Below are 24,249 nucleotides of genomic sequence, written 5' to 3'. Positions count from 1 at the left end.
GCCAAACCGGCTAGGGCTATTTGGTAGTTTCTCATTATCAGGAGAAAATGAAAATATTTTATAATTTCTCCAATTTACCTCGATTTAACAGTCTACTTTGTAGAGACAACCCAAATTGTAGAGGCTCAAATACCATTTTCACATATTGGACCAATACCACATGCTAACAAATTACTGTTCATAAACTACTTTACAGTGAAAGTAGAAACCCTAGACTGAATATTTTCTCTTTCCTACAGTGTTCCTCAATTGGATAGCACTTCACTTAAGCAGAATTCTGCTGTTTAAACACTTGCCCCATCTGGAACAACAACAACCAAAAATCCAAAAAGATCCTTGAAAACGTAAACTAGATATCACCAAATCTACTCTTTAGTTAAGAGCAGATTTCTGCCCCAAACAACAGAACAAAAGCCAACAAGTCTTTGCTTTCTCTCAGAGCCCACCTGCTCTCATTTTACCTGTACTACTCAGCTTCATTACTTTTTCCAGCTGATTCTATGTTAGAAGCGGAAGGGAAGGAAAACTGGACAAAATCTACAAAAAGCAAATAAATGCAAGAACTAAGAAAAAAAGCGACAACAGTCAGTAGATGATAGGATCAGGTCGAGGGGCAAGGCAGCAAAGGCTGGAATCAGAGGAGGTTAAGTGTGACTGTGGCCAGGGCACTGGGTGGCAGGAGGAGAAAAGAGAAAGAGAACAGAGAACGGCAAACCAAGGGCAGTGACCTTCCTCAGGCAATAAGGAGGGAGGGAGGGAGGGAGGGAGGGAGAGAGGTGCTTTAGGAAGGTTCTAGAAACAGAGAGACTGCGGTTTCCTTTTCTGTGGAATGTATGGATTATATGGAATGGACTAATGTTTCTTAACTTTTTTGATAAATGCCACCCCCGATCCTATACATCTTCAGGTGGGTGTCACAGCTGGGGATCAATGTAACCTCTGAATCTCCTCCAAGTAACATTTTTGTTTAGCTTTAAATTCTGTACTTAGTGTTTAAAAAAAGAATTTTGTTTTCATTTCAGATATGAATTGTAATATTCAAAAAGCGTGTTCAAACATCTCACCTCCTTCCTAACCTTCACTTTCATCCTCCGTGAAAATAGTGGGATAGAGGAGTCCCAAAGTTAAAAGTGTCAGGATTTCGCGTACAACTACCTAATCCCCAAAAATGGTTCCTGTGGAAACCCTCACTCCTCTTGGGTAGGACTAGTCATCTCCCAAACGTCGAGGATGCCCCATAACAGTCACTGGATTACTAGGAGTGTGCCTCCCCCGCGCCCGCCCCTCAGCACGGCTCCGGTTCAAACTCATCTTAACCTCTGGTGGCCGCCCAGCTGGTTCCTAAGGGTCGCCACCTCCCACGTACCGGGGAAAACGAATCCCTTTCCGCCCCGCAGGCCTTACAGCCCCGCCCCCGACTCCCTCACCTGCAGGTTTCCCGGGTACCGCCTCCTCTACCCCGAGCCACCGCCCACTTTCCGCCTCAGGCCGTGGAGAACTAGGCCAGGGATCTTGGAGTCGGGCCCGAGTCACGTGGCACCATGATCACCTGCCTATTTGTATCACGCACCCGATTCCAGGTCAAGTGGGAAGCGAGCGCTGGGCGCGGGGAGCTCACCGCACTTGAAGGAGCGTGGCCGCCTGCAACCGCTCACTCTCGCGAGATCTGTGAGGTCACGTGATGGCGTGGGTGAGGCGACGCTTCACGTGACGGGCGCAGCCGGCCGCAGGGTCTCTTTTCTGCCGCGAGCACCGCAGCTGCTGGGCCTTTAGACCGAGGGATCTGCCGCTCTCACGCCGGCCCCCAGCGCTTTTCCTAGCGCCCACCCTCCGGCGGCCCAACCACCGACCCCTCCGGGCTCCCGATCCGGTGGCCCTGGTGCCCATGGCGGCCCCCGGTGGCGCCCGGCGGCAGCCGCTGCTCCTGCTGTTACTCGGTGAGGGTCAGGCCAGGAGCGGGGTCTGCGGGGAGGGCGGACTACAAGAGGTCTGGGGGCTGCGCGGTGGGGCTCGGGAGCACGGGAAGCCTGCGGGGAGGGTGGCTTCGCGGGGTGGGGAGAACTACACGGAGTCCCGGGGGCTACAAAGTCCGGGAGCTGCGGGCTGGGCCCGGGCGACGGGCGGGCCCGCGAGTCGTCCCCGCACACTTGCGAGGTCCTCACGTGGGGACCGGCTGGAGTCCGCTGGTCGCCGACTGGGGAGTCGAATCCAGTTGCGGAGAGGTGGACGAGGGAGGTTCTCAGCCGAGGGCCTGTTCCGCCCTTGGGCCACTAAACTCGTTTTCTGGGATGTTAAGTGTATTACGAGTTGGGTGACTTGGTGGTTTCTGGAAAGTGTGCTTTGTTTCTTTAACTTACGGGCAAGTTCGGCCTCGGAGGTCCAGGTGAGGCTCTGCGCCCCGAGACCTGCGCGGTCCCTCGGTGCTCCCAGCGGGCGACCCACCTAGTGCTGCTTCCAACACGGGTCTTAACCAGAAGAGAACAAGGCGGCGTGGTGATCCCGGCCTTTTTAGAGTTCGTCCTTGGTGCTTTAAATTAACCTTTGCCTGTTTTTCAGTATGGCCTGCAGTGCTTACATGTTACCGCGAATTTAACTTTGTGCTGGAATGACTTAAAGTTATCTTTAGGAGTTTAGGAGAACTCATAGGGGGCAACATGCGAGGTAGGAGCAGGCCTCAGCTTCTCAATGGCAGTGTTCATATCTAGTGGATCCTTGTAAAGAGCTGCTGCCACTGTTCTATGTGCTGGTTCCTGTGAGTCAAAATGCGGGACTCAACACGTTGGGAAGCATCTGGCACTCCACCACTCTGTATAATTCATAGAAGCAGTCAGTAGGTGCTCAGTATTTTCTTGATTGAGAGATTTTATTTTCATTTGTCTGTCCTAATAAGAAAGAGGAATATGTGCTGTTTGTTAAACGGTAACCATTACGTGGTTTGATTTTAAGTCTGTTTAGAGGCCATCTGTATATGGCACTCTTTCTCACTCACTCCCAAATAATAATGGGAAGATTTATCTAAGTGGTAGTATCTGAAATACGATTGGAGTTCACGTGAGTTAAATAGATACAGATACACATTTCCTCCTGCCCACAAATTCTTTCAATTCTTAAGTTTCATCTTACTCTAAAATTCTGTTGTGATTGAATAAATTTTGGTTTGCCGTTTTTGTGTTGCCTGTTATGTAAAATTCGTTCTTTGAGCTGCGTGAAGAGCCACAAGGGATGACCTTATTCCAGCAGTAAACCTGAAGCCTTGCCCTTCACTGGCAGGTGTTACAAGAGGAGTTGCTGGAATAAGTTTTGTCATGTCAGAACGGCTGCATTGTGATTTATTAGAAGAGCTCACAAGCATTAGGACTTGAATATTTTGTTTCATGTTTTAAAAACTCATCTTAAAAATGAAGAGGGAAAGTTCATAACTTCTCTACATGGCAATAACTTGGAGTATTGTGTGTGTAATTAGCTTTTTAATGCCCATTGCATATCTTTTAAGTTTTATATTCAACTAAAATCTAACTTTTTAAAAAGGTCAATTTACTTGGATTTAGGTCTATTTTTTAAAAAATAATGTTTATTTTAATACACAATTTCACCAAAAAGCATATTTTCTAAAAATAGAACAAGCTTCTAAATTAATTTCTCCTGCATTAATGAGTAGAAACTACTTACACCTTCTTTTGTATCATAGTATAATTGAGTGTGACTCTTTAAACCATTGATGTCAATTAGGTGGCTTCTTTTCCCTTTCCAAATGAAGAACTGTCACTACAGCGGTCGCCAACCAGTGGTCCTCGGACCACTGGTGGTCCGTGAGGTCTGAAAGGTTGGCGACCGCTGATAGGAAGTATTGAGATTTATGCTAATTAATCTTACAGTTGCTTGTGAGAGTTTTGTCAATTGTCCCAAGTTTGCAACCAAATTCTTTGGTAGATTTGAGGTGGAAATGTTTTGGGTTCATAATTTTGAATTTACATACTATTTACAAAATTGCAGTCCCATTCCAGGCAGTATTAGTATTCGCTCTGTTTGTGTCCACAGAACTTGACTACATGCTACAGCATGTTCTTTTACTAGAGCATTGATTCAGCTGAGTTGTGATTATTTTTGCACTTCTCCATCTTACAGCCCAGCTCATGCCTCACACGTAGTAAGTGCTCAGTTTTACAGTAGTGGTCTCTAACCAAACATGCATAAGTCAGCTTTTTAGAAATCTACATACTCATGCCCTGCCTTTAGAGGTTGTGGTTCATTTCAAAAGTGAGTGTTTCATAACTTAAAGCATATTTGCTTGCTCAATGAATGCTGGAGAGAAAGCATGGTTCAGCCATGGCACTCACCCTACAGCCAGCCCACACTAGCATGGGTGGACATGCTCTGAGTCAGCAGACCTGGCTCTGTACCACTCACTAGCTGTGTGACCTTGCACAAGTTAGTTAACATCTCTCTGCCTTAGTCTCTACATCTGTAAAGGAGAGTCATAATATGTCTACCAATTAAGATTGTCGTGATAATTTATCAGTGATGTGCTTGGAGCTATAATTGGCACATAGCAAGTGCATTACAAGTGCTTGTTAAATAATTGACATTTTGTGTCAGGTACTAAGGGTTCAATGATGAACTTGATAGATGAGGTCTGTATAGCACTGAATTTTTAAATAATAATAGCTAATATAATCAGTGCTAATGCCTTGTACTGAACACTCTGCATGTTTTTGGCTCAATTTGATGCTCTAATGACCCTGTTGTGTCAGCACTCTAATTTCCATTTTGCCGGTACCTAAACCAAAGGTTTGGTAGTTGCTACTGGCCCAAGATCACACAGTAGTAGGGGAGTCTGTCATAGAATCAAGATCTCTCTTACTCTCAAACAGGCATGTTTCCCATAGCTGCATTTGTTTTAAAGAATGGAATTTCTACAAGTAGGAATGGTTTTTGGTGTGTTTTTTTAAAAAAATATATTTTATTGATTTTTTATAGAGAGGAAGAGAGAGGAATAGAGAGTTAGAAACATCGATGAGAGAGAAACATTGATCAGCTGTCTCCTGCACACGCCCTATTGGGTATGTGCCCGCAACCAAGGTACATGCCCTTGACTGGAATTGAACCTGGGACCCTTGAGTCCGCAGGCCAGTGTTCTATCCACTGAGCCAAACCGGTTAGGGCAACAAGTAGGAATGTTTTAAAGGAATAGGACAAAGTTACTCCTTTATGTAATCCCTAGAGAAATGATCGAGGTCTCACCTGAGTGAAGTACTGCTGGAGATTAGCAGTTGCTAATAAGCCAGGAAGCTGACTTTTGAGAGGGACACCCCTCAAATTACTGCAAACATTTTAACTGGCTTGAGAAGGGTCTTTTTTTTCCTCACCAACTGCCACTGTTACAGAATTCTTTTAAAAAAATAAACTATGATCATTAACATACATAATAATCTCTCCGAATATTATGTTCTAATCCTCTTGTAGACATTTTTCTCAGGATCAAAATTGGCTTCTAGGGTAAGTTTCTTGTTTTAATCATTGAACATTTCTGGGCCTCTCCAGAATGAATGTGGGCATCTAGTGCTGCTAAAGCTTACATTGTTTTAGTAATAGTTTGTTTTTCTTTGAAAGATCAGCCTCTCAACATATTTACTAAATGAAAAAATTGTATGATTGAAAGGTACTTAATGTGAAATGTTTACAAATGAAGTGCTTTGAGTCAGTAGAAAGTTTTTTGTGGTTTTTTTTTTTTAATGATTCAGGAACTGTTTTATCAAAGGTCAGCTTGATGAGAACTGACCGACGTGTGCTCCCATGGGAGACAGTGACCTGCTGTGCCCATGACACACGTGATCGAATGTGACAGACTCTCCAGCCAAGGGACCAGGGCTAGGTGAGGGTGTTTCAGGCCTGAGGAAGCATATGCATGGGCACGCAGTGGCTCAGGTAAAGCGCCCATGCTTTAACACACGCTTTTGCTTCTACCGGCTGGCTCTGCTTTTCCCTCTGGATTGCTTTACCCATCCTCTCAGAAAGCACTTGTTTTAAAAATATTTACTGTGTCAAAAACAAGTTATGGAATAATTTTCTCTGTTTTAAATAAAATGTTCAATTTATTGGAAATGCTTTTAGTGTAATCTTGCCCGAGTATTCCAGAGGTGGGTTAAAATTTTGCAAATCAAAACAGACAAAAAAATGTGCACAGGTTTTCCTGTTTACCATAGTTTGCTTCATTTTGGTGTAGCAACTCTTCTTCTTCTTTTTTGTTTAATGTATTTTATTGATTTTTTTGCAGAGAGGAAGGGAGAGGGATAGAGAGTTAGAAACAACATCGATCAGCTGCCTCCTGCACACTCCCCACTGGGTATGTGCCCACAAGCAAGATACATGCCCTTGACTGGAATCAAACCTGGGACCCTTGAGTCCGCAGGCTGACGCTCTATCCACTGAGCCAAACTGGTTAGGGTGCAACTCTTCTTTATGCACATAGATTTTGGTATTTTCTTTATCAGAGACTTATGGGAAGATATGTGAGGTTTCTGGCTATACTCTTTACTTTAGGCTTGACTTGTTGGCTCTAAAGATTTTATTTTGTGAAAATCTCAAGGGTAAAATGAATTGGTTTCATTGGAGACATTTACTTTGCCAGGGGCAGGGGATTTAGAATGAAAAGTTAATTGAGTGTCCTCTGAGTATGCTGCCTTCAGAATGTGCGAGTCATATTTTACCCTTAGAGTGATCAGAGCCAGGTGTGAAAATGCTTGCTTGGTAAAGGGCATGTAGGAGCTTGTAGCAGCAGAGACAGGGAGGAGCACACCACTTCTGAATGTTATAGTACACTGTGATGGCTGACAACTCTTTGGTTTTAAACCAATTTTACCCATCTATGAAAGAACAATGTACTAAAATGTATCACTTGTAAAATTACCTACTTCTGTACCATACTGATCAGATTACATTTGCTACTAAACGGCTTGATCAGGGTGGTGGGATATGAAGAAGCCAGAGATGGCACTGGCCCTGAGAACTTACTTAAAGAGGTATATTTAGCAGTGATCACTCTCAAGCTAGAAAGATCCATGAGATTTTCACTCTGTCCCATGCCCCTGGCATATGGAAGCCCTACCTAGACAGATTGACTAAAGTCCTAAGGTCACACAGCCAAGTCCAGGTTCAATTTAATTACTGTTTTTTGAGAACCTTTCTGAAATTGGGAAAAAATCTTAGATCTTTGAGTCCATGACTTTTCTTCCACACCACCAGTCCATGGGAGGTAAAAACATATCTAACTTTAAATAGAGATCTAAGTCCACAGTGAAAGATACCATCAGCTCTTCCATGGATTTCTGTAGAAGGTCAATATTTAGGTTGAGTTGTGCCTCCCATGGAATTTCCTGAGGAACCAGTGTAGAGCACTTATGCCCCGTGGTGACCCAGAAATTAACATGTGACTTCCTGATAAGTATTCTGACAAAATCCATTATTACTACAGTTGAAGACAATAGAAGTACCCCAAATATTTTCTTAAAGATGTTTGGTAATTTTTGTCTCTCCTGGAGTTAGCAGGCCTTGTGTATGGTGCATCAGCAGTGTTCTTTGAGGTGAAGGATGGCAACGGGACAGCTTGTATAATGGCCAACTTCTCTGCTGACTTCTTGACCAACTATAATACCCAGAGTGGCTCTAAGGTAGGAAACAGCACATTGTGTACGTGCATGCATGTGTGTGTGTTTGAACACGAAAGAGAGAAGATTATTAAAATTTTTCAAGTAAATGTTTGAAAAATGATCCCTCCTTAACATAGTTATCTTAATGTGTGCATAGTTCCTTCTCAGCTCCTCAGTAGCCTGTGCTGTTTTGTATACTGAAGTTGCAATCAAAATATACAAACCATTTTGTGCTCTGCTTTCACTATTTTACTATGAGCATTTTTTCCCAGTTTTCTTTGTACTTATCTTTTGTAATATTTCATTATATTAATCAACCTAATTTGTTAAACCATCCCACTATTGGTAGTTAAGTATATCTGTTGAATTTATTCTCTATAAAGTATCACACTCCACAATTGTATATAAACAGTTGATGTGCAATGCCATAAGCATTGTGCTAATTTGATAAATGTTTTTAGTTGTTTTGTTAAAACAACTCTGTACTTCTACAGGATAGGCTTTTGCATTTCTAACAAATAAACAGCATTTGTATTTCTTCCTTAGTCAGTTACCTATTAATGACATTTCACTTATTCTATTTACCATGTACTCTTTTAAATATATCTTTAATTCAAATTTTGTTTTCAATTCCTTCTTGTAACCACCATTTTTCTTTATCTCCATTTTGAAAGCGTCATATCTTTTTACTACTACTCAAAGGGCAATGGTGGGGCCCAGGATTGCTAGGAAGATCAGCAGTTTCTTTAGCGCACTCTGGACTTTGTGCCAGCTGCTCAGCCTTATTAATTCATTTGTACTGGTCTAGATACAACTGTGATCTCTGTAAAAATAGGAGAAAACTGGGAAGGTTTTGTTCTGTAGAAAAGTCTCAAATTCTAAAGACTTGTCCAAGCACCTTTTATTTTCATTTCTATTCACTATATTTTGTGCTTGGATTTTTAAAATATTGTCTTGTTACATATTACTTATTACACAAATGGGATCATCCATATGCAGTCATGTGCCTCACTATTTCGCAAAGCATGTCTTCATCACCTTGTGTAGTTCTGTCTTTTTTTAGGACAGCATCTGTATACAGCTTAACTATAGTTCTTTTATTTTAGTCAGCCCAGTTCATTTTGATGGACAGTAGGTTGTTTTCTAGTTGTTTGTTTTGCATATAATAGTAAATTCAAACAATTCTGTGTAAACACCCTTTCTTTGTTTAAACAGACATATTCTTTAAACAAACATTTCTATGGCAAACAAGTAGTAATAGCCTTTTTCAAATAAAAATACACACTTTATCTTGAAACCCAATGTGAATTATTTGAGTTTACTAAGATAATTTTAGTTTTAATTCTGTTCTGTTGCAAGTTAAAATTATATTAATGAAGAATTTGTAATTATATGAAAAATTAAGTCACCTTTTCTAACACTTGAATTACTTTATTTTTTTAATCCTCACCCAAGAGTATAGCTTTATTGATCTTCAGAGAGAGAGGAAGGGGGGGGGGGGAGAGAGGGGGAGAGAGAGAGAGAGAGAGAGAGAGAGAGAGAGAGAGAGAGAGAGAGAGAGAAACATTGATGTGAGAGAAACATCAACGTGCTCCCACCAGAAATCAAATCTGCAACCAAGGTATATTATTCCCTGACTGGGAATGGAACCAGCAGCCTTTTGATGCAGGGGACGATGCTCCAACCAACTGAGCCACACTAGCCAGGGCTTGAATTGCTTTTCTTACTGAAATGTAATGCTGATTTTCTTTGTGACTTTGTTTATATTAAAAATACCTTAACAGTGCCATCTGAGATGGAACTGAGGAACTGAGTTTATGTCATACTTACAAAATATCTTTATTTAGTGTTTCTGAATCCCTTTAATAACCTACATTCTAATTGGGTTCTGTTGACATTGTGTTTGTTCTAGAATTCGACCTTCAACCTGCCACCTGATGCAAAAGCATTAAATAGCAGCTCCTGTGGTAAAGAGAATGCTTCTAACCCCAGTCTCATGATTGCTTTTGGAAGTGGACATATACTGACCCTCAGTTTCGCAAGAAATGCTACACGTTACAGTGTCCAGATGATGCGTTTTGTTTATAACTTGTCAGACACACAGATTTTCCCCAATGCAAGCTCCCAGGGTAAGAACAAAAATTGACCAATTATGAAGTGAAGAAAATTGGTTTGGGGTACTGTCTAAAATTACTTTTAACTAAGTAATTAAAATTTTACTCTTTTCTAATATAGGACCCAAGACTGCAGAATCCATAACTGACATCATGGCAGACATAAATAAAAAATACAGATGTGTGAGCAGCAACCAGATCCACATGAATAATGTAACTGTCACGTTCATTGATGCCACCATCCAGGCATACCTTTCAAATGATAACTTCAGCAAGGAAGGTAAGACACTGCCCTTGGCCCTAATGTCATTAGTCTGACTTCACTGAATGCAGAAGCGGCTTTGTGCTCTGGTGCCTGGGAGAATTAGGTATGGATGAGCATCTGTGTAGCTGGGGACAGAGCAGGCAGCTTCTGTCTTAGAAGAGCTGTCCACCAAACTTTTTTTCTCTTTAGAGATGACCTCTTTAGATTAGGACAAAATTGATCAAAAAGGGGTAAAAGGGCAAAGCAATTGAAAGCCTCTCTGGGTCTTCCCTTGTTAGAGCCATTGGAGTCCAGGGAGCTCAGGCAGACCTTAGGGGCAGATGGTGAAAGGACTCTGAGTGCCTTTCTGAGGGGATAATGACATACACCCTCACACCTCACGAGGCACCTGCCAACCCAGCTCCATGGTCTTGGCTAAGGTAGTCAACCTCTCATTTCCTTCACTTGTAAAATAAGGATAATAACTTGTGTTAGAAGGTTGTTAGGATTTAAAAGGAAATTTATGCAAAGTGGGTCTCTCAGTGCCAGGCACAGAGTAAGAAATAGGGCTGTCATTTTACTTTGACTTAAGAAAATTCTCGCCGAAACCGGTTTGGCTCAGTGGATAGAGCGTCGGCCTGCAGACTGAAGGGTCCCGGGTTCGATTCCGGTCAAGGGCATGTACCTTGGTTGCGGGCACATCCCCAGTAGGAGGTGTGCAGGAGGCAGCTGATCGATGTTTCTCTCTCATCGATGTTTCTAGCTCTCTATCACTCTCCCTTCCTCTCTGTAAAAAAATCAATAAAATATATTAAAAAAAAAAATTCTCTTCCCCAAATTCTACCAATCAACTAACAGATTAGTGTTATTTTTCTAAAGAGTGAGGGGATAAGGGGTTGGTTGCCTTGGGGAAGTTGTCTCTGCCTGCTAGAGGGTGTGTTAAGAAAAGCGCCTCGCCGAAACCGGTTTGGCTCAGTGGATAGAGCGTTGGCCTGTGGACTGAAGGGTCCCGGGTTCGATTCCGGTCAAGGGCATGTACCTTGGTTGCGGGCACATCCCTAGTGGGAGGTGTGCAGGAGGCAGCTGATCGATGTTTCTCTCTCATCGATGTTTCTAGCTCTCTATCCCTCTCCCTTCCTCTCTGTAAAATATCAATAAAAAATATATTTAAAAAAAAAAAAAAAAAACAGCGCCTCATTCTAATCTTTTTTAATTTATTGGGGTAACATTGGTTAATCAGATTATGTAGGTTTCCGGTGTACAATGCTATAACATATCATCTACATATTGTATTGTGTGTTTTCCACGCCAAGTCTGGTCTCCTTCCATCATCATATATCTCCCCAACCTCCTCCTACTCTATAGACCTGCTGGGCTTTGATTTGCATTGTTCCCTAGTGGTCTTGCTTGAAGGCTCAGAGTGACTGTTGGAGAGTGGCTAATTTGCACCATCACCAGAGCTAATTAGCTGGATGAACCAGTCGGCCCTTTTGTGCAGCTTGTTACAGTCCTCAGAGACAGGGGTACTCTTAGCAGGGCTGCCAAACTGGGCTGCAGGCCTGGTCCAGCCTGCCTCTGGTTTCTGTATAGCCAGTAAGCTAAGAATGGTTTTTATGCTTAAAATTTAAGGTTAAAAAAAAATGAAAAGAATATTTCGTGACATGTGAAAATTCTTTGCAGTCCAGTGCCCATAACTAAAGTGTTGTTGGAACACAGCCATGATCATCCACTCACCTATTTCTGTGGCCGCTTTCATGTTCATGGTGGCAGAGTTGAGTTGGAATAGACACCCGACAGCCACAAAGTCTAAAATGTTTAGTATCTGGCCCCTTACAGAGAAAATTAGCTGACCCCTGACCTAATGGGAAGAGTGTTAGCAACAGGGCTAGGTCTAAAAGAAACCAAGTGTAACTGGGAGAAATACAACTAGTAGCAAGTGTGCAGGGCTTACCAGTGGAGATCTGCATGAGCTGGAGAAACAGGAGATTCTGAAGGAAATGGGCTTGACCTTTCCACCAAGCAGCCTCTTCTCAAACTGGGCCTGGCAGGCTGGGTGAGCATGCAGCTTCCCAAGGAAGGGGTGATGGAATGCAAGGACTTTTCCTCTTCTGCTGGTGTGAGCAGTGTTTGAAGGCAGTAGGTCCAGGTGTGTGCACACTCTAAGGTACACCTCCTCAGGCAGATGAAAGGTGACTTTAGTCAGACAGTAGCTAAGCCAGTGGCAGTTAGATCGACAAGCTAAATACTTCAAGTTATTTGTGTTCACAATGATAAATCTCCCAACTACCTGGGGTGCATCAGTCTTCTGTCTCAGGTCTCAAGAGCAGAAAAGGGAAAAAGTAAAAACTGTCAGAAGGTCTTAGGAAATAATAGCATCTCTGGCTTACTGGTTCAGTGCAGGGACCTCACTAGAATTGGGCCTGAAAGTGGCCGAAGATACAGCTTACTTTCCAACTTGTTTTCTTTTGCTTCGAAGGCTTCTGAACACAGAGATGACCAGGCCTCCCCTAGCGGGCTCCTCAGTATGGTGCTTTGAAGTGAGGTGTCACGCTACCGGGGTTCACACGGGCAGTGGAGCCCTGTAACAGGACTACCGTTTCTAGTTTAAAAGCTGATGTGACAGTAGAGAGACTAATTTTGTTTTGGGGTAAATTAATTACTTTGGTGTTTTTTTTTTAATAGACTTTATTTTTTAGAGCAGTTTTAGGTTCAAAACAAAATTGGAAAGTACAGAGATTTCTCTCATATCCCCCACCCCCACAAATGCACATTGTCTCCCCTGCCAGCATCCTACATTTTAATTACTTCCCCAATGGAGGACATATGCATGTGATTCCAAGTGGAAAAGGTACAAATGTGAGGCTATCCTGACATCTGAACCCCAGCCAATAGCCCTTTCCCCAGAGGTATGCTCCTGTCCTACATGGGGTTACCTGGGGCTTTGGGGCTTTGGCTTTCCAACCTGGGAATCCTGGGTTATTTGGAGCTCATGGGTGCCACCCACCATGTTCCTTCAAGTTGGTGGTAAGACGTTTGGTCATTGAGCTCACCCTCACTGTGGGACGGGTCTAAGACATCGTACCCACCTCCCCATGTTTCGTGGTGGTCCCCTCTTATCAAAGCTTGATTCAGTTTTGTTAAAGCCACCTGTGCCAATATGTATGTACTTTAGAAAGGAAATCTTACTTCTTTTTCAAAGACACTAGAGCACTCTCTTAGTAAATCTACTGGGCTGAGGAGGGTTAAGAAGCATCCTAAAGTTACATGAGTGTCCTGTAGAAATTGAAGTTTCCTTCTCTTATCATTGGCCAGGAAGGCTGGGTGAAGTCGAGAGCTGCTCCTACATCACTTCTCACACAACCGTGACTTCTTGCTTGACACACTGTTTTATGGGATATGGTCCTCCAGTGGCCTGGGTCCTAGGATATGTAGGCAGCTGTTTAGGATGGAGGTGCTGGGTAGGGAGAAGTTGAAGCCTCTGGATCTCAAATATGGACTGATGCTCCTTAAGGAAGGATCTAGCCAAAACCGGTTTGGCTCAGTGGATGGAGCGTCGGCCTGCGGAATGGGGGGTCCCGGGTTCGATTCCGGTCAAGGGCATGTGACTTGGTTGCGGGCATATCCCCAGTGGGAGGTGTGCAGGAGGCAGCTGATCGATGTTTCTGACTATCTGTCCCTCTTCCTTCCTCTCTGTGAAAAATCAATAAAATATATTTTAATAAAAAAAAAAAAAAAAAAAAGGAAGGATCTACACTGTATAATATAGTAATTGATAACATGATCTGAGATTTACTTTTCAGTTAGTTGATATACAATATATACTAATTTCAGGTGTGCAACGTGGTTATTAGACATTTTATATACCTAATGAAGTTGATCTGAATTTTTTAGTCCTCACCTGAGGATATTTTCCCATTGATTTTTTTTTTTTTAGAGAGAGGGAAAAAAACAGAGAGAAATATCGATGTGAGAAAAATACATCGATTGGTTGCCTTCTGCACGTGCCCCAACCAGGGCCTGGGCAGGGGAGGATCCTGCATCCCAGGTATACGCCCCTGACTGGAATCAAACCCTGGACCCTTCTGTCCACAGGCCAACGCTCTATCCACTGAGCCAAACCAGCCAGGGCAATCTGAATTGTTTTTAAAGCTCAACTGCTACCCTAACTGGTTTGGCTCAGTGGATAGGGCGTTGGCCTGTGGACTGAAAGGTCACCGGTTTGATTCCGGTCAAGGGCATGTACCTTGGTTGCGGGCACATCCCCAGTAGGAGGAGTGCAGGAGGCAGCTGATCAATGTTTCTCTCCCATCGATGTTTTTAACTCTCTATCCCTCTCCCTTCCTCTCTGTAAAAAAAAATCAATAAAATATATATTTTTTAAAAACAAACTCAACTGCTAACATGTTGTAAGGTTACTCAACTTATTATGACCCTAACTCAGAGTCTGATCTTTGGGGAGCCTAGCCAGCCAGCATGTCATTCCACTACTTTTTGTCTATTCTCAGTGTTTTACTGGGTGTTTTTGGACAATGGTTGCTATTAATGTTATTTTTTTAATTAAAGAGACCATCATTTTCCCTAAAAGTAGATTTGTCATAACTAACCTCATATACTACCATAACAGCATAAATTGCTTTAAAATACTTGATTTTTATTAGAATTGAGCCATTTCTCATTTTTTATCTCCTTTTGTGCCAGTTTCACTCCTTTGATTCTTAGGTACTTTGTTTTGTTTTGTTAATCCTCACCCGAGGATATTTTTCTATTGATTTTTTGGAAAAATGGAAGGGGAGGGGGAGAGACAGAAGGAAACATAGATGTGAGAGAGACACATCAATTGGTTGCCTCCTGCATGCACCCCAACCAGGGCCAGGGATTGAGCCTGCAACCAAGGTGTGTGACCTTGACTGGAATTGAACCTGGGACCCTTCAGTCCTCTGGATGATACTCTATCCACTGAGCCAAACCGGCCAGGGTGATTTTTAGGTACTTTTATGTTATTTAAAAATATATTTTTACTGATTTCATAGAGAAGAAAGGAGAGGGAGAGAGAGACAGAAACATCAGTGATGAGAATCATCTATTGGCTGCCTCCTGTACGACCCCCTCTGAGGATCGAGCCCACAACCCAGGCATGTCCCCTGACCAGGAATCGAACCGTGACCTTCTGGTTCATAGGTTGACACTCAACCACTGAGCAACGCCAGGCGTGCTTTAGGTACTTTTAAATATTTTTCTTGTCAACTAAATTCCCTGTTTCAAGGAAAAGATTCCATGCCAAATATGTTACGCATATTTTTGTATCTCCTACTCTGTTCTACTCATGGATCCTTAATAAATTGTTGAGTTAACATGTTTGTAATAAATCATTAAATTTTTGGTTATAAAAGCCTGGGTAAAGTTTTTATTTTTTTATTTATTGACTTTTAGAGAGAGAAATATCAATTTGTTGTGTAACCCATGTATACATTCATTTGTTGGTTCTTGTATGTGTCCTGTCCAGGGATTGAAGCTACAACTTTGGTGTATCAGGGTAAAATTTTTATTAAATAAATTGCATGTTCAGGTCATTAGAGTGGGCTTCTGTGGTTGTACTTAACAGTAGTGGAGTAGTCGCCTTGACCAAAAAGTCCTTGTTCATTTTGCCTTTACATATGTATCATTTTACCTAAAAAAAAACTCACCTATTTAGAGATTTTATTTTAAAAGGAAATAAATAATAAGCCAAGGCTGCACTGACTTTCCAGTCAATTTTATTGATGTGGATAAGTTCTGAAGAAAATCAGGTATCTTCTTTCCTGAAGGTCTGCAAAAGTAGGGTAGATGCTTATCATTCTGGAATGCTCTGTCTGGAGGCTGGAGAAAGGCAGGTGAATGAGTCTCACTCTGTTCATCAGAATTGGATTTCTGGGCCCAAGCCCACACTTGGTTAATGGATTTGGGGTGAGTCCCATGCAGGCATCTGCACAGCCCTGCACCCTCCTCTCCCATTGTTTTCTTTGTGGGGAAAACTAATGGTGACCCAGTAGCAACTTCTGGATCCCCTAGTCTTTCCAGAGGCCTTCCCACAGGTGGCACTGAATATACTCAGTGCATTCTATTTGTGACTAGAGGCCTGGTGCATGAAATTCGTGCACAGTAGGGTCCCTAGGCCTGACTGGCAATTAGGGGTGATCAGGGGGGCCCCCGCTGGTACCTGCCTTGGCCAGCCTGGTGCTACCTGCTCACAGGCCCTGCACCACGCTGCCGCCGGTCGCCTCCCTCTGCAGGGCAACTGGTGGGGTGATTGGGGGCCCCCTGCTGGCACCTGTCTTGGCTGGCTTTGGGCCTGTGGGTTGGGGGCAGCTCCTGCGTTAAGCGTCTGCCCCCCTGGTGGTCAGTGCACATCATAGTGACCGGTCGTTCTGTACGGTCAATTTGCATATTAGGCTTTTATTATATAGGTCTAGAGACCTGGTGCATGAAATTCGTGTACGGGGGGTTGGGGGGTTCCCCCTCAGCCTGGCCTGCGCCCTCTCACAGTTCGGGACCCCTTGCTCCTTACCGCCCACCTGCTCGCTGCTCCTTACCACTCGGCTTGCTATTCCTTAGCGCTGCCACAGAGGCAGGAGAAGCTCCCACCACCATGCTCGCCCACCGTGAGCCCGGCTTCTGGCTGAGCAGCGCTCCCCCTGTGGGCGCACTGACCACCAGGGGGCAGCTCCTGTGTTGAGCGTTGCCCCCCCACCCCACCGTGGTCAGCGCGCATCATAATGACCAGTTGTTTCGCCTGTTCAGTCAGTTTGCATATTAGGGTTTTATTATATAGGATTATCTCCCTTGTGGCTTGTGAGTCTTCTGCAGGAAGGGCTTTGGTATTGGTTAGAGCGGACTTTGCATTTATAACTCAGAAGGAAGAGGGCATTTTATCCTTACAGATTTCTTAAGTTCTGCATTTTTCTGACTAGGGATCCTCTGTCTAGAAAGGCATTTGACTCTCTAAGATTACATTGTGGGAAGGGATTGAAGGGATCCTGGGTGAATTGAACTTTCCAGAAAGTATGTCGAATTTTCCTTGTGTTACAGTTTTGTGGAGTAAAGTTTTCTATCTCTCCTCCCCTAAGTAGATGGGATATGGAGGCAGAATTGGCAACTGAAAGTGTTACATTGAAGTTTCATTTTAGTTTACCCACCACCTGTTTTCACTTACTCTAAACCAGGGGTCCTCAAACTTTTTAAACAGGGGGCCAGTTCACTGTCCCTCAGACCGTTGGAGGGCCGGACTATAGTTTTAAAAAAAACTATAAACAAATTCCTATGCGCACTGCGGGTCCCGGACGAGTCGGCTGCTAAGCAGGACAGGCAGCGGCACCCGGCGGGCCTGATAAATGTCCTCAGCGGGCTGCATGTGGCCCGCGGGCCGTAGTTTGAGGACGCCTGCTCTAAAGTTACACAAACTACTGACTGGATCCCTACCAGGATATCTGAGCCAGCTTCCTTAGTTCAGCCTAGCAAAACTGTGTGAAGAGTCAGAATTGGATAGAAATTGTATGAATATTATATTCAACTTGTTGGTAGTCCACAGAAACAAAATGGTAAGAGAAAGAATCTAATTGTGGTATCCTAGAAGTGCTGCAGGTGTTATAAAATGTTAAGTAATCTGAAATCTTCACAGGAAGCACCTCTTTCCTGTCCCTGTAGAAAATTTTGAGCTATTCCACTGTGGGTTCCATTTGCTTTGATTTTGAATATAAATTTTGTTGTAAACAATCATGGTGGGTCAAATTCTGAGCAACAGAATCCCATTCAAGCTCCTCAGCATCTCCTCTGGGGGAACAATGTGGCCTCTCCCCACAGACACCTCTCCCACAAGTCTGACTTCTCCTGGTCACCAAGTCCCTTTGCTATGGCCTGTCTGTACTCCATCCTCCCTCAGGTCCTGGATTGTTGTCTCTTCTTTGGGGATTTTTGCTCTCACACTTACTGGGCCTTCTGCCTACATGAGAGTGCCTGCTGGAGCCCTCAACACCCTGTCCCAAATAAAAATCCACAGCAGCTGACCGACCCTGTGCACTGAGTCTCAGCTCCAGTCTCAGCCTGCAGGGCAACCTGCCACCTGTCCTTCCAAGGCCCTCCTCTGCTCTCCCATGGGCCTTGTGCTAATGGCTTTAGGTTTGTGTGTCTGGTGTCTGTCTGTCCCTCCTGAGCTTGTGAGCTCCAGGCCCCTCTTCTGCTGTTCTGTGCCTGTTTCCAGCATCATGCAATAATAGCTCAGAGAGCTATTTCAAGTGGTGTGTGTCTGGCTGCCCCACTGGCATGTGAGAGAGTTATGGTTTTTAACTTGACCACACAGTAGGAAGGGAAGGTTTGTCAGGCAGGAGAGGGATAGATCTGTGAGCATGGGGCTGCCCCGAGGATGAAATGAAAGTGTCCACTTAGAACCATCACGCAGTGGCAGGAGTGGAGACAAGTGAACTGGACACTGCCGTCCCCCTCAGCTGCTTGCCTATATAATTTACTCCTGTTCTGAGGGGTGGGGCTATTTGAGAAAGTCTGCTAGGGTTTACAAGGAGCTCAGGGAGCTGGAACTCAGGGTTCCTCTGGCTCTTGTTTTTAAGGAATCAGAATTCCTTCCTGTGAACAGTATGATTAATCCCTCCTTATTTCTCCAGAGACACGCTGTATGCAAGATGAACCTTCCCCAACAACATCGCCAACATCTGCCCACCCTTCGTCATCCCCTCCCCACCCTTCACCAACATCTGCCCACCCCTCATCATCTCCTCCCCACCCTTCCCCTCCCCACCCTTCCCCTCCCCACCCTTCACCAACCCCTCCCCACCCTTCACCAACCCCTCCCCACCCTTCACCATCCCCAGTGCCTGAGAGCCCCTCAGTGCACAAGTACAACGTGAGTGGCACCAACGGAACCTGTCTGCTTGCCAGCATGGGGCTGCAGCTAAATGTCACCTACAAGAAGAAGGACGACAAGGTAGGCTGAGCCCCAAGGAGCCCCTTTCTCTCTGTGCGCTGCAGTGTTGGTGCACACGAGGGTTGGAATTCAGTGTGTGTGCACAGCCTTTCAGAATATAAATCAGAGGGAATAAAAGTCAATGTGCCTGTATCTGTACTTAGCTTATTGCCAGCGCCATGCACACCCCTGTCACAGTATGGCAGCTTTCCTCTGAAACAGCAGAATCAAGTCATTGTGGCAGAGACAAAGCATAAACCATGCGGTGTTTGGCCTCTATAGAACAAGTTTGCTGACCTCTGAGAGAATATTAAACTTAGTATAATTTTTACCACTCAGCCATTTAAATGTTATTTTTATGCTTTTTCTTTGAAATAATATTTCTCCCTAATGTCAAACTCTGTGGGGATATGTCATATAACTTGCTTGTGATGAAGGTAAAGTGTGTGACCGCTGGGGGACAGGGTGAGAAGGGCACTAGGATCTACTACCTTTCCCATGGGTATGGGCCATTTTGAAAGTAGCAACCAGAAGTAGCACTAAAAATTGTTTTTGATTCCAGAAATCTGCACTAGTGTAAACTTTTAGTATTTTTCTTACAGTTTTGGTTAAAGTGAAAGTGACCTTGAGGTTACTGTTTTTTAGGATTGCTTTTGTTTTTCAACAATAGGGGACCCAGGGTGGGAGATGGAATGGTAACTTGTTTGCTTTTCCTTACGTAGACTATGACCAGAGTATTCAACATTAACCCAGATAACACCAAAGTCGGTGGGAGCTGCACTACCCAGCGGGTGACCCTGGAGCTCCAGAGTGAGACCAGCACTTTCCTTGCCTTCCAATTTGGAATGGTGAGTGTCCATGTTCATTTCCCTCAGGGGGCTTCAGTGCCAGACCTGCCTGGCATCTTAGCATGCATCTCACTGTGGTTTTTATTCTGTGTTTGCTCACGCACTTGGTATCTTGTGGCCACAGTGCCTAAGCTGAGCACACCATGTGCAAGCCAGAATGAAACTGAACACAGGTCCTGAAACCCAGAGCCCTGCCTTGGGAAGGAGGAGTCTTTTCTCTACCTTCCCTTTGTCAGTCTTTTTGGACCCTTAGCTCCCCCTCCCCCTTTCTTGTTTACAAGTGGACCTTCATTAATTTATTCATCAGACATTAGCACTAGACTTGCAGACAGTCTGTATGGCTGCAGAGAAGGAAGAGGCGACTTCAGGGCGGATGCTCAGGTCAGCCTCCCTCACCCCTTTACCGAGAAGCAGCATCTCTGTATTCTGTACCTCTTTTCTTTATACCTGCCTGGGAAGAATCATACATAAAGTTAAAATAACATGGGAAGAATAAGAAGTACAATGTATGAATACTTATAATGCACTATGCTGGTGAACTGTTTAACAGTTGTGTTTCTCATAATAAAGTTTAACTTCCCTAAAGTTCAGTAAACATTTGGGGGACGGGGGGCAGAGTTTACCTTTTTAGAATAAGGCTTCCAGCCGAAACCGGTTTGGCTCAGTGGATAGAGCGTCGGCCTGCGGACTGAAGGGTCCCGGGTTCGATTCCGGTCAAGGGCATGTACCTTGGTTGCGGGCACATCCCCAGTAGGGGGTGTGCAGGAGGCAGCTGATCGATGTCTCTCTCTCATCGATGTTTCTAACTCTCTATCCCTCTTCCTTCTTCTCTGTAAAAAATCAATAAAATATATTTAAAAAAAAAAAAAAAGAATAAGGCTTCCTCAGTCTTTTTAGCATAAAATCTGATTATGTAAGAAGATCTTGAAGGAACTAATCAGAATTTGTGTTCTTGATATTTATATGATGCCTTTTACAGACATGATACTCTTCAGTTTCATTCTAAAGCTTAGAAATATGAGAGATCAAATTTATTACCAAAGTTTACAACAAATATGTGAATCTGTTGACTGGTTAAGGATTATCTTCTTCTCTTTAAGAATGCCAGTTCTAGCCGTTTTTTTCTGAAAGAAATCCAGTTGAACATGACTCTTCCTGACGCCAAAGGTAAGATCCCCACAATTCCCCTGCCCATCCCGGTGTCTCAGAGCACTAATTCTCACCTGCCTTTGCAGACCCCACCTTCAAGGCCTCCAATAGCTCGCTGAGAGCACTTCAGGCAACTATGGGAAATTCCTACAAGTGCAACGCTGAGGAGCATATTTGGGTCACAGATGCCTTTTCTGTCAACATTTTCAAAGTGTGGGTCCAGGCTTTCCAGGTAGAAGGCGACAAGTTTGGGTCTGGTAAGTAGCATTGAAGGCAACGTTTCAGACTCTGAGTGGGCTTCAGCAGGCTTTGGTTCTATTTAGCTTCTGTGTTGCAGGGAGGGGTTGGGAGTGCAGGTTCCCTTTCTCTGTAGGAGCTTCTCCAAGTGATAATTAATTGGAATTGGAGCCCCCTCCCTGGTATAATCCTCCCCTGCTGGGTGTGGCAGTGGGCAGAGGTAGAGAGGAGGGAGAGGCCTCTGTGGATCCACATGGTGACAACCCACGTGCACATGGTGTGCTCCCGTTTGTCTCCTCAGTGGAAGAATGTCAGCTGGATGAGAATAACATGCTGATCCCCATCGCTGTGGGCGGTGCCCTGGCAGGACTGGTCCTCATCGTCCTCATCGCCTACCTCATCGGCAGGAAGAGGAGCCATGCTGGCTACCAGACGATTTAGCCTGGCCGCAGACGAGCAGATGCTGCAGGGCTCTCTGTTCATTTCCCTGAGCTTAGGTTGATGTTGAGGGAGGCACACTTTATTGCAAACTGATTTTCAGATCTGCTTTATCCAATGTGAAGTTCATCTTGCAACATTTACTATGCACAAAGAGTAACTATTGCAATGACGGTGTTAATTTTGCTAATGGGGTTAAATATTTTGCTAACTGGTTAATATTTACCAAAGTAGAACTTTAAGGGGGGATGGTAAGAGTGCTTTTCTAAATGGGCACTGGCTCCACTATCATTTGACTTTTTAAGGTTCTTTTGTTTAGTTTCTCTTCATTTTTGACTCAGATATAAGCCTTACAAAGGGAGGTTCTCTGTTCTTAACACTTACAACTGATGAAGGCTGGCTAACTGTTAGACTGACACAGTTAATAAATTAGTAGAGAAAGAAAATTTTAAAACAGAAGTACTTCAAAAGAGGAAACTCTGGAATGCTTAAATTACGCTTTAGAAGCCAAGACAGGCCTGGCCCCCACAGGCTGCACAGCTGAGCATTAAAGCAATTGGTCTTTCCATGCTCTGCACTCAAGAGCTGGCATTTTTTTAAATAGAAAAATGGGTGTTATTTTTACTTACTTTTTTTTTGTAAAGTGATTTTCAATCTTCTGTTTGAGGTTCAGGGTGATCCTGTGTCTGCACTTGTGTACAATAATCGGTTTCACTCTCTGATTTATCCGCTTGCAGCTCGGGTGGGCTGTGCACTGAGGATCCCTTCATTTAATGCATTGCTGTAACAATGCTAATAAAATGTCTCTTTCTTTCTTTGTCTGGACCTTGTGCTTTTGTCAGCTCTCGGGATGAATGGTGGAGAGCAGTGGGTAAGCTGGGGTGGAGTGGTGCCAATAACAACTGCAAGTGGGGAATCTGCCCAAGCCACCCTGCTTCTAGGAGAGCTGATGTGTAGCCAGTCTGCTGGTGGCAATTTGAGAACATGAGTCGTGCCTAAAGATCGGTCTTCAGTTGTGACAATGCAGCCATAGCGCCATCCTACCCACTCCATGGGAATGAGGAGGGGAAGAAGGGCAGTGTGTGGGTTCCCTCGCTGCACTGCTGCACTGTTTGGAACATGCGGCTCTGGAAACAGGGTCACCCTTTGAAGATGGGCCTTATCTGGTCCTGCTGCAGGCCCTGCTAGCTGTGCGTGGAGCTTTCAGAGCAGGGGCTCAAGACTCAAGTTTTATTTAATCTTAACTTTGAAGCAAATATTGGTGCCCTCTAAGGATCTATGGGCCTTGGTGGCTCAGGCTGAGGGCAGCCTGCCTGCTGGGTGACCCTGGACTGGAGTATCCCTGACCACCTGCACCCCAGAATCTGCTGTTCACATGGGCGGGAGGAAATTTTCTTTTGTATAGCTGAGATAGCCCTTGGTGGTCCTTAACTCGGTAGCATTCCGTTTCAAACCAAGCATAGCAGTTTTGGGCCATGTGACGAATACCAAGATGCAGCAGGATTGCAGTTAGGCATTCTGAAAGCTGCCTGGGGATGAGGTCCAGAGCCTGCAGGCAGCGGCATGACCACAAGCCTTAGTACACCATAAGGTTCTTGGATTTTCATTTCCCCAGTCTGGACAGTACGGACACATTATGCCTGATCCAGAACTGAGAAACCAGCAGTTGGCTGAGGGTCGGGTCTTAGCAGGTGTTTCAGGATTTAGAGAACATTAGAAATGGCCAGTGTAGAAGTAGTGTGTGTCTGGAAGGGCAAAGATTTCCAAGATCCCAGACAACCCGGATGATAAGACCATGCCCTAGAGGCGCAGCTGCTTACATTTCAAGAAGGAACCTCCATCACTGGGTTCCTTTCAGGGAAAGCCCCACCGTTGGTTCATCAGGTACGGCCCCAAGTCATCCTGTCCAGGGTGGGTGTCTCACAGTTCCTAGGAGCAAAAGGCTAGGGATCACACAGCTGGTGAAGTATCAGGACTAGGAGCTCTAAGGCCACTCCGGGCAGCTGTGCCAACCCTATGCAAGTGACCCGAATGCTTGGCTGTTTCTTGGAGGGCTCCCCAAGCTCAACATCAAAAGTGGATTGGGGCATCAGCATGCTGTTTTGATCTAGGTCCAGCTTCATCAGTGGCTGTGGAGAAGGGAGGGATTTCTGTGATGGCCCAGGCTGGAGAGGAGGGTGGCCCAGGGGCTGCTATCAGGCGAGGCTGCCATCACCCAGGTCCCTTAACTGTGCTTCCCTTTGAGGTAAAACTCACCACAACCGCAATATAGATGTGGGATGAGGATGGAGATATTAAGTGGGAGGACATTTTTTTTTGGAGAAATCAGGTGTTTTCAGGTCACACTGCTGAGTAGGGCAGGCAAGCTTGGGGCCACTTGGATGGGCAGGTGCTTAGGGATGCAGGCCAACTGCTTCTGAGTTCCCCACATGTCTCCCATCTGCCTGCTCCCATGGGACCCCGCTTGTCTCCACCTGTCTACCCTTGCCCCTGCCTGCCCCCTGCCCTGCCCCATCCTGTCCCTGTGTCCCTGTCAGCCCCTGCCTGTCCCATGCAGGGTTGAGTCTACCCAGGCAGTGACATTTCTCAGAGGCACCACCATCAGGGCTCAGGGTGGGGAGAT

At 44.6% G+C, this 24,249-nt stretch overlaps 1 protein-coding gene across 2 annotated transcripts; it reads left to right on the top strand.

Moving 5' to 3' along the window:
* Positions 1–1,576: 1,576 nt before the first annotated feature.
* LAMP1 (lysosomal associated membrane protein 1) lies at positions 1,577–22,451 on the top strand. 2 transcript variants are annotated; one of them, XM_080662052.1, is made up of 9 exons: positions 1,577–1,937; positions 7,543–7,667; positions 9,559–9,775; positions 9,882–10,040; positions 18,656–18,975; positions 19,677–19,802; positions 20,903–20,969; positions 21,038–21,208; positions 21,490–22,451. In XM_080662052.1, exons 1-9 carry the CDS (start codon positions 1,886–1,888, stop codon positions 21,627–21,629), a joined length of 1,377 nt encoding a protein of 458 aa, XP_080518178.1. In that variant the 5' UTR covers positions 1,577–1,885; the 3' UTR covers positions 21,630–22,451. The 2 variants fall into 2 exon arrangements, with proteins under 2 accessions (XP_080518178.1, XP_080518179.1); XM_080662053.1 differs by having other exon boundaries at positions 1,726–1,937; positions 7,546–7,667.
* The last annotated feature ends 1,798 nt before the right edge of the window (positions 22,452–24,249 follow it).

This window comes from Plecotus auritus, assembly GCF_963455305.1.
Source record: "Plecotus auritus genome assembly, chromosome: 3".
Classification (NCBI taxonomy): domain Eukaryota; kingdom Metazoa; phylum Chordata; class Mammalia; order Chiroptera; family Vespertilionidae; genus Plecotus; species Plecotus auritus.
Note: the sequence above shows the minus strand (reverse complement) of the source record. Positions and strands in the feature narration are given on the sequence as shown.

What these genes read in the sequence shown, in the direction of transcription:
- LAMP1 (XM_080662052.1), top strand. Translation starts at nt 1,886, where the DNA reads ATGGCGGCCCCCGGTGGCGCCCGGCGGCAGCCGCTGCTCCTGCTGTTA. An exon ending in CCCCAATGCAAGCTCCCAGG is followed by an intron (nt 9,776 to 9,881) that starts GTAAGAACAAAA and finishes TTTCTAATATAG; the next exon opens with GACCCAAGACTGCAGAATCC. An exon ending in GACTCTTCCTGACGCCAAAG is followed by an intron (nt 20,970 to 21,037) that starts GTAAGATCCCCA and finishes CTGCCTTTGCAG; the next exon opens with ACCCCACCTTCAAGGCCTCC.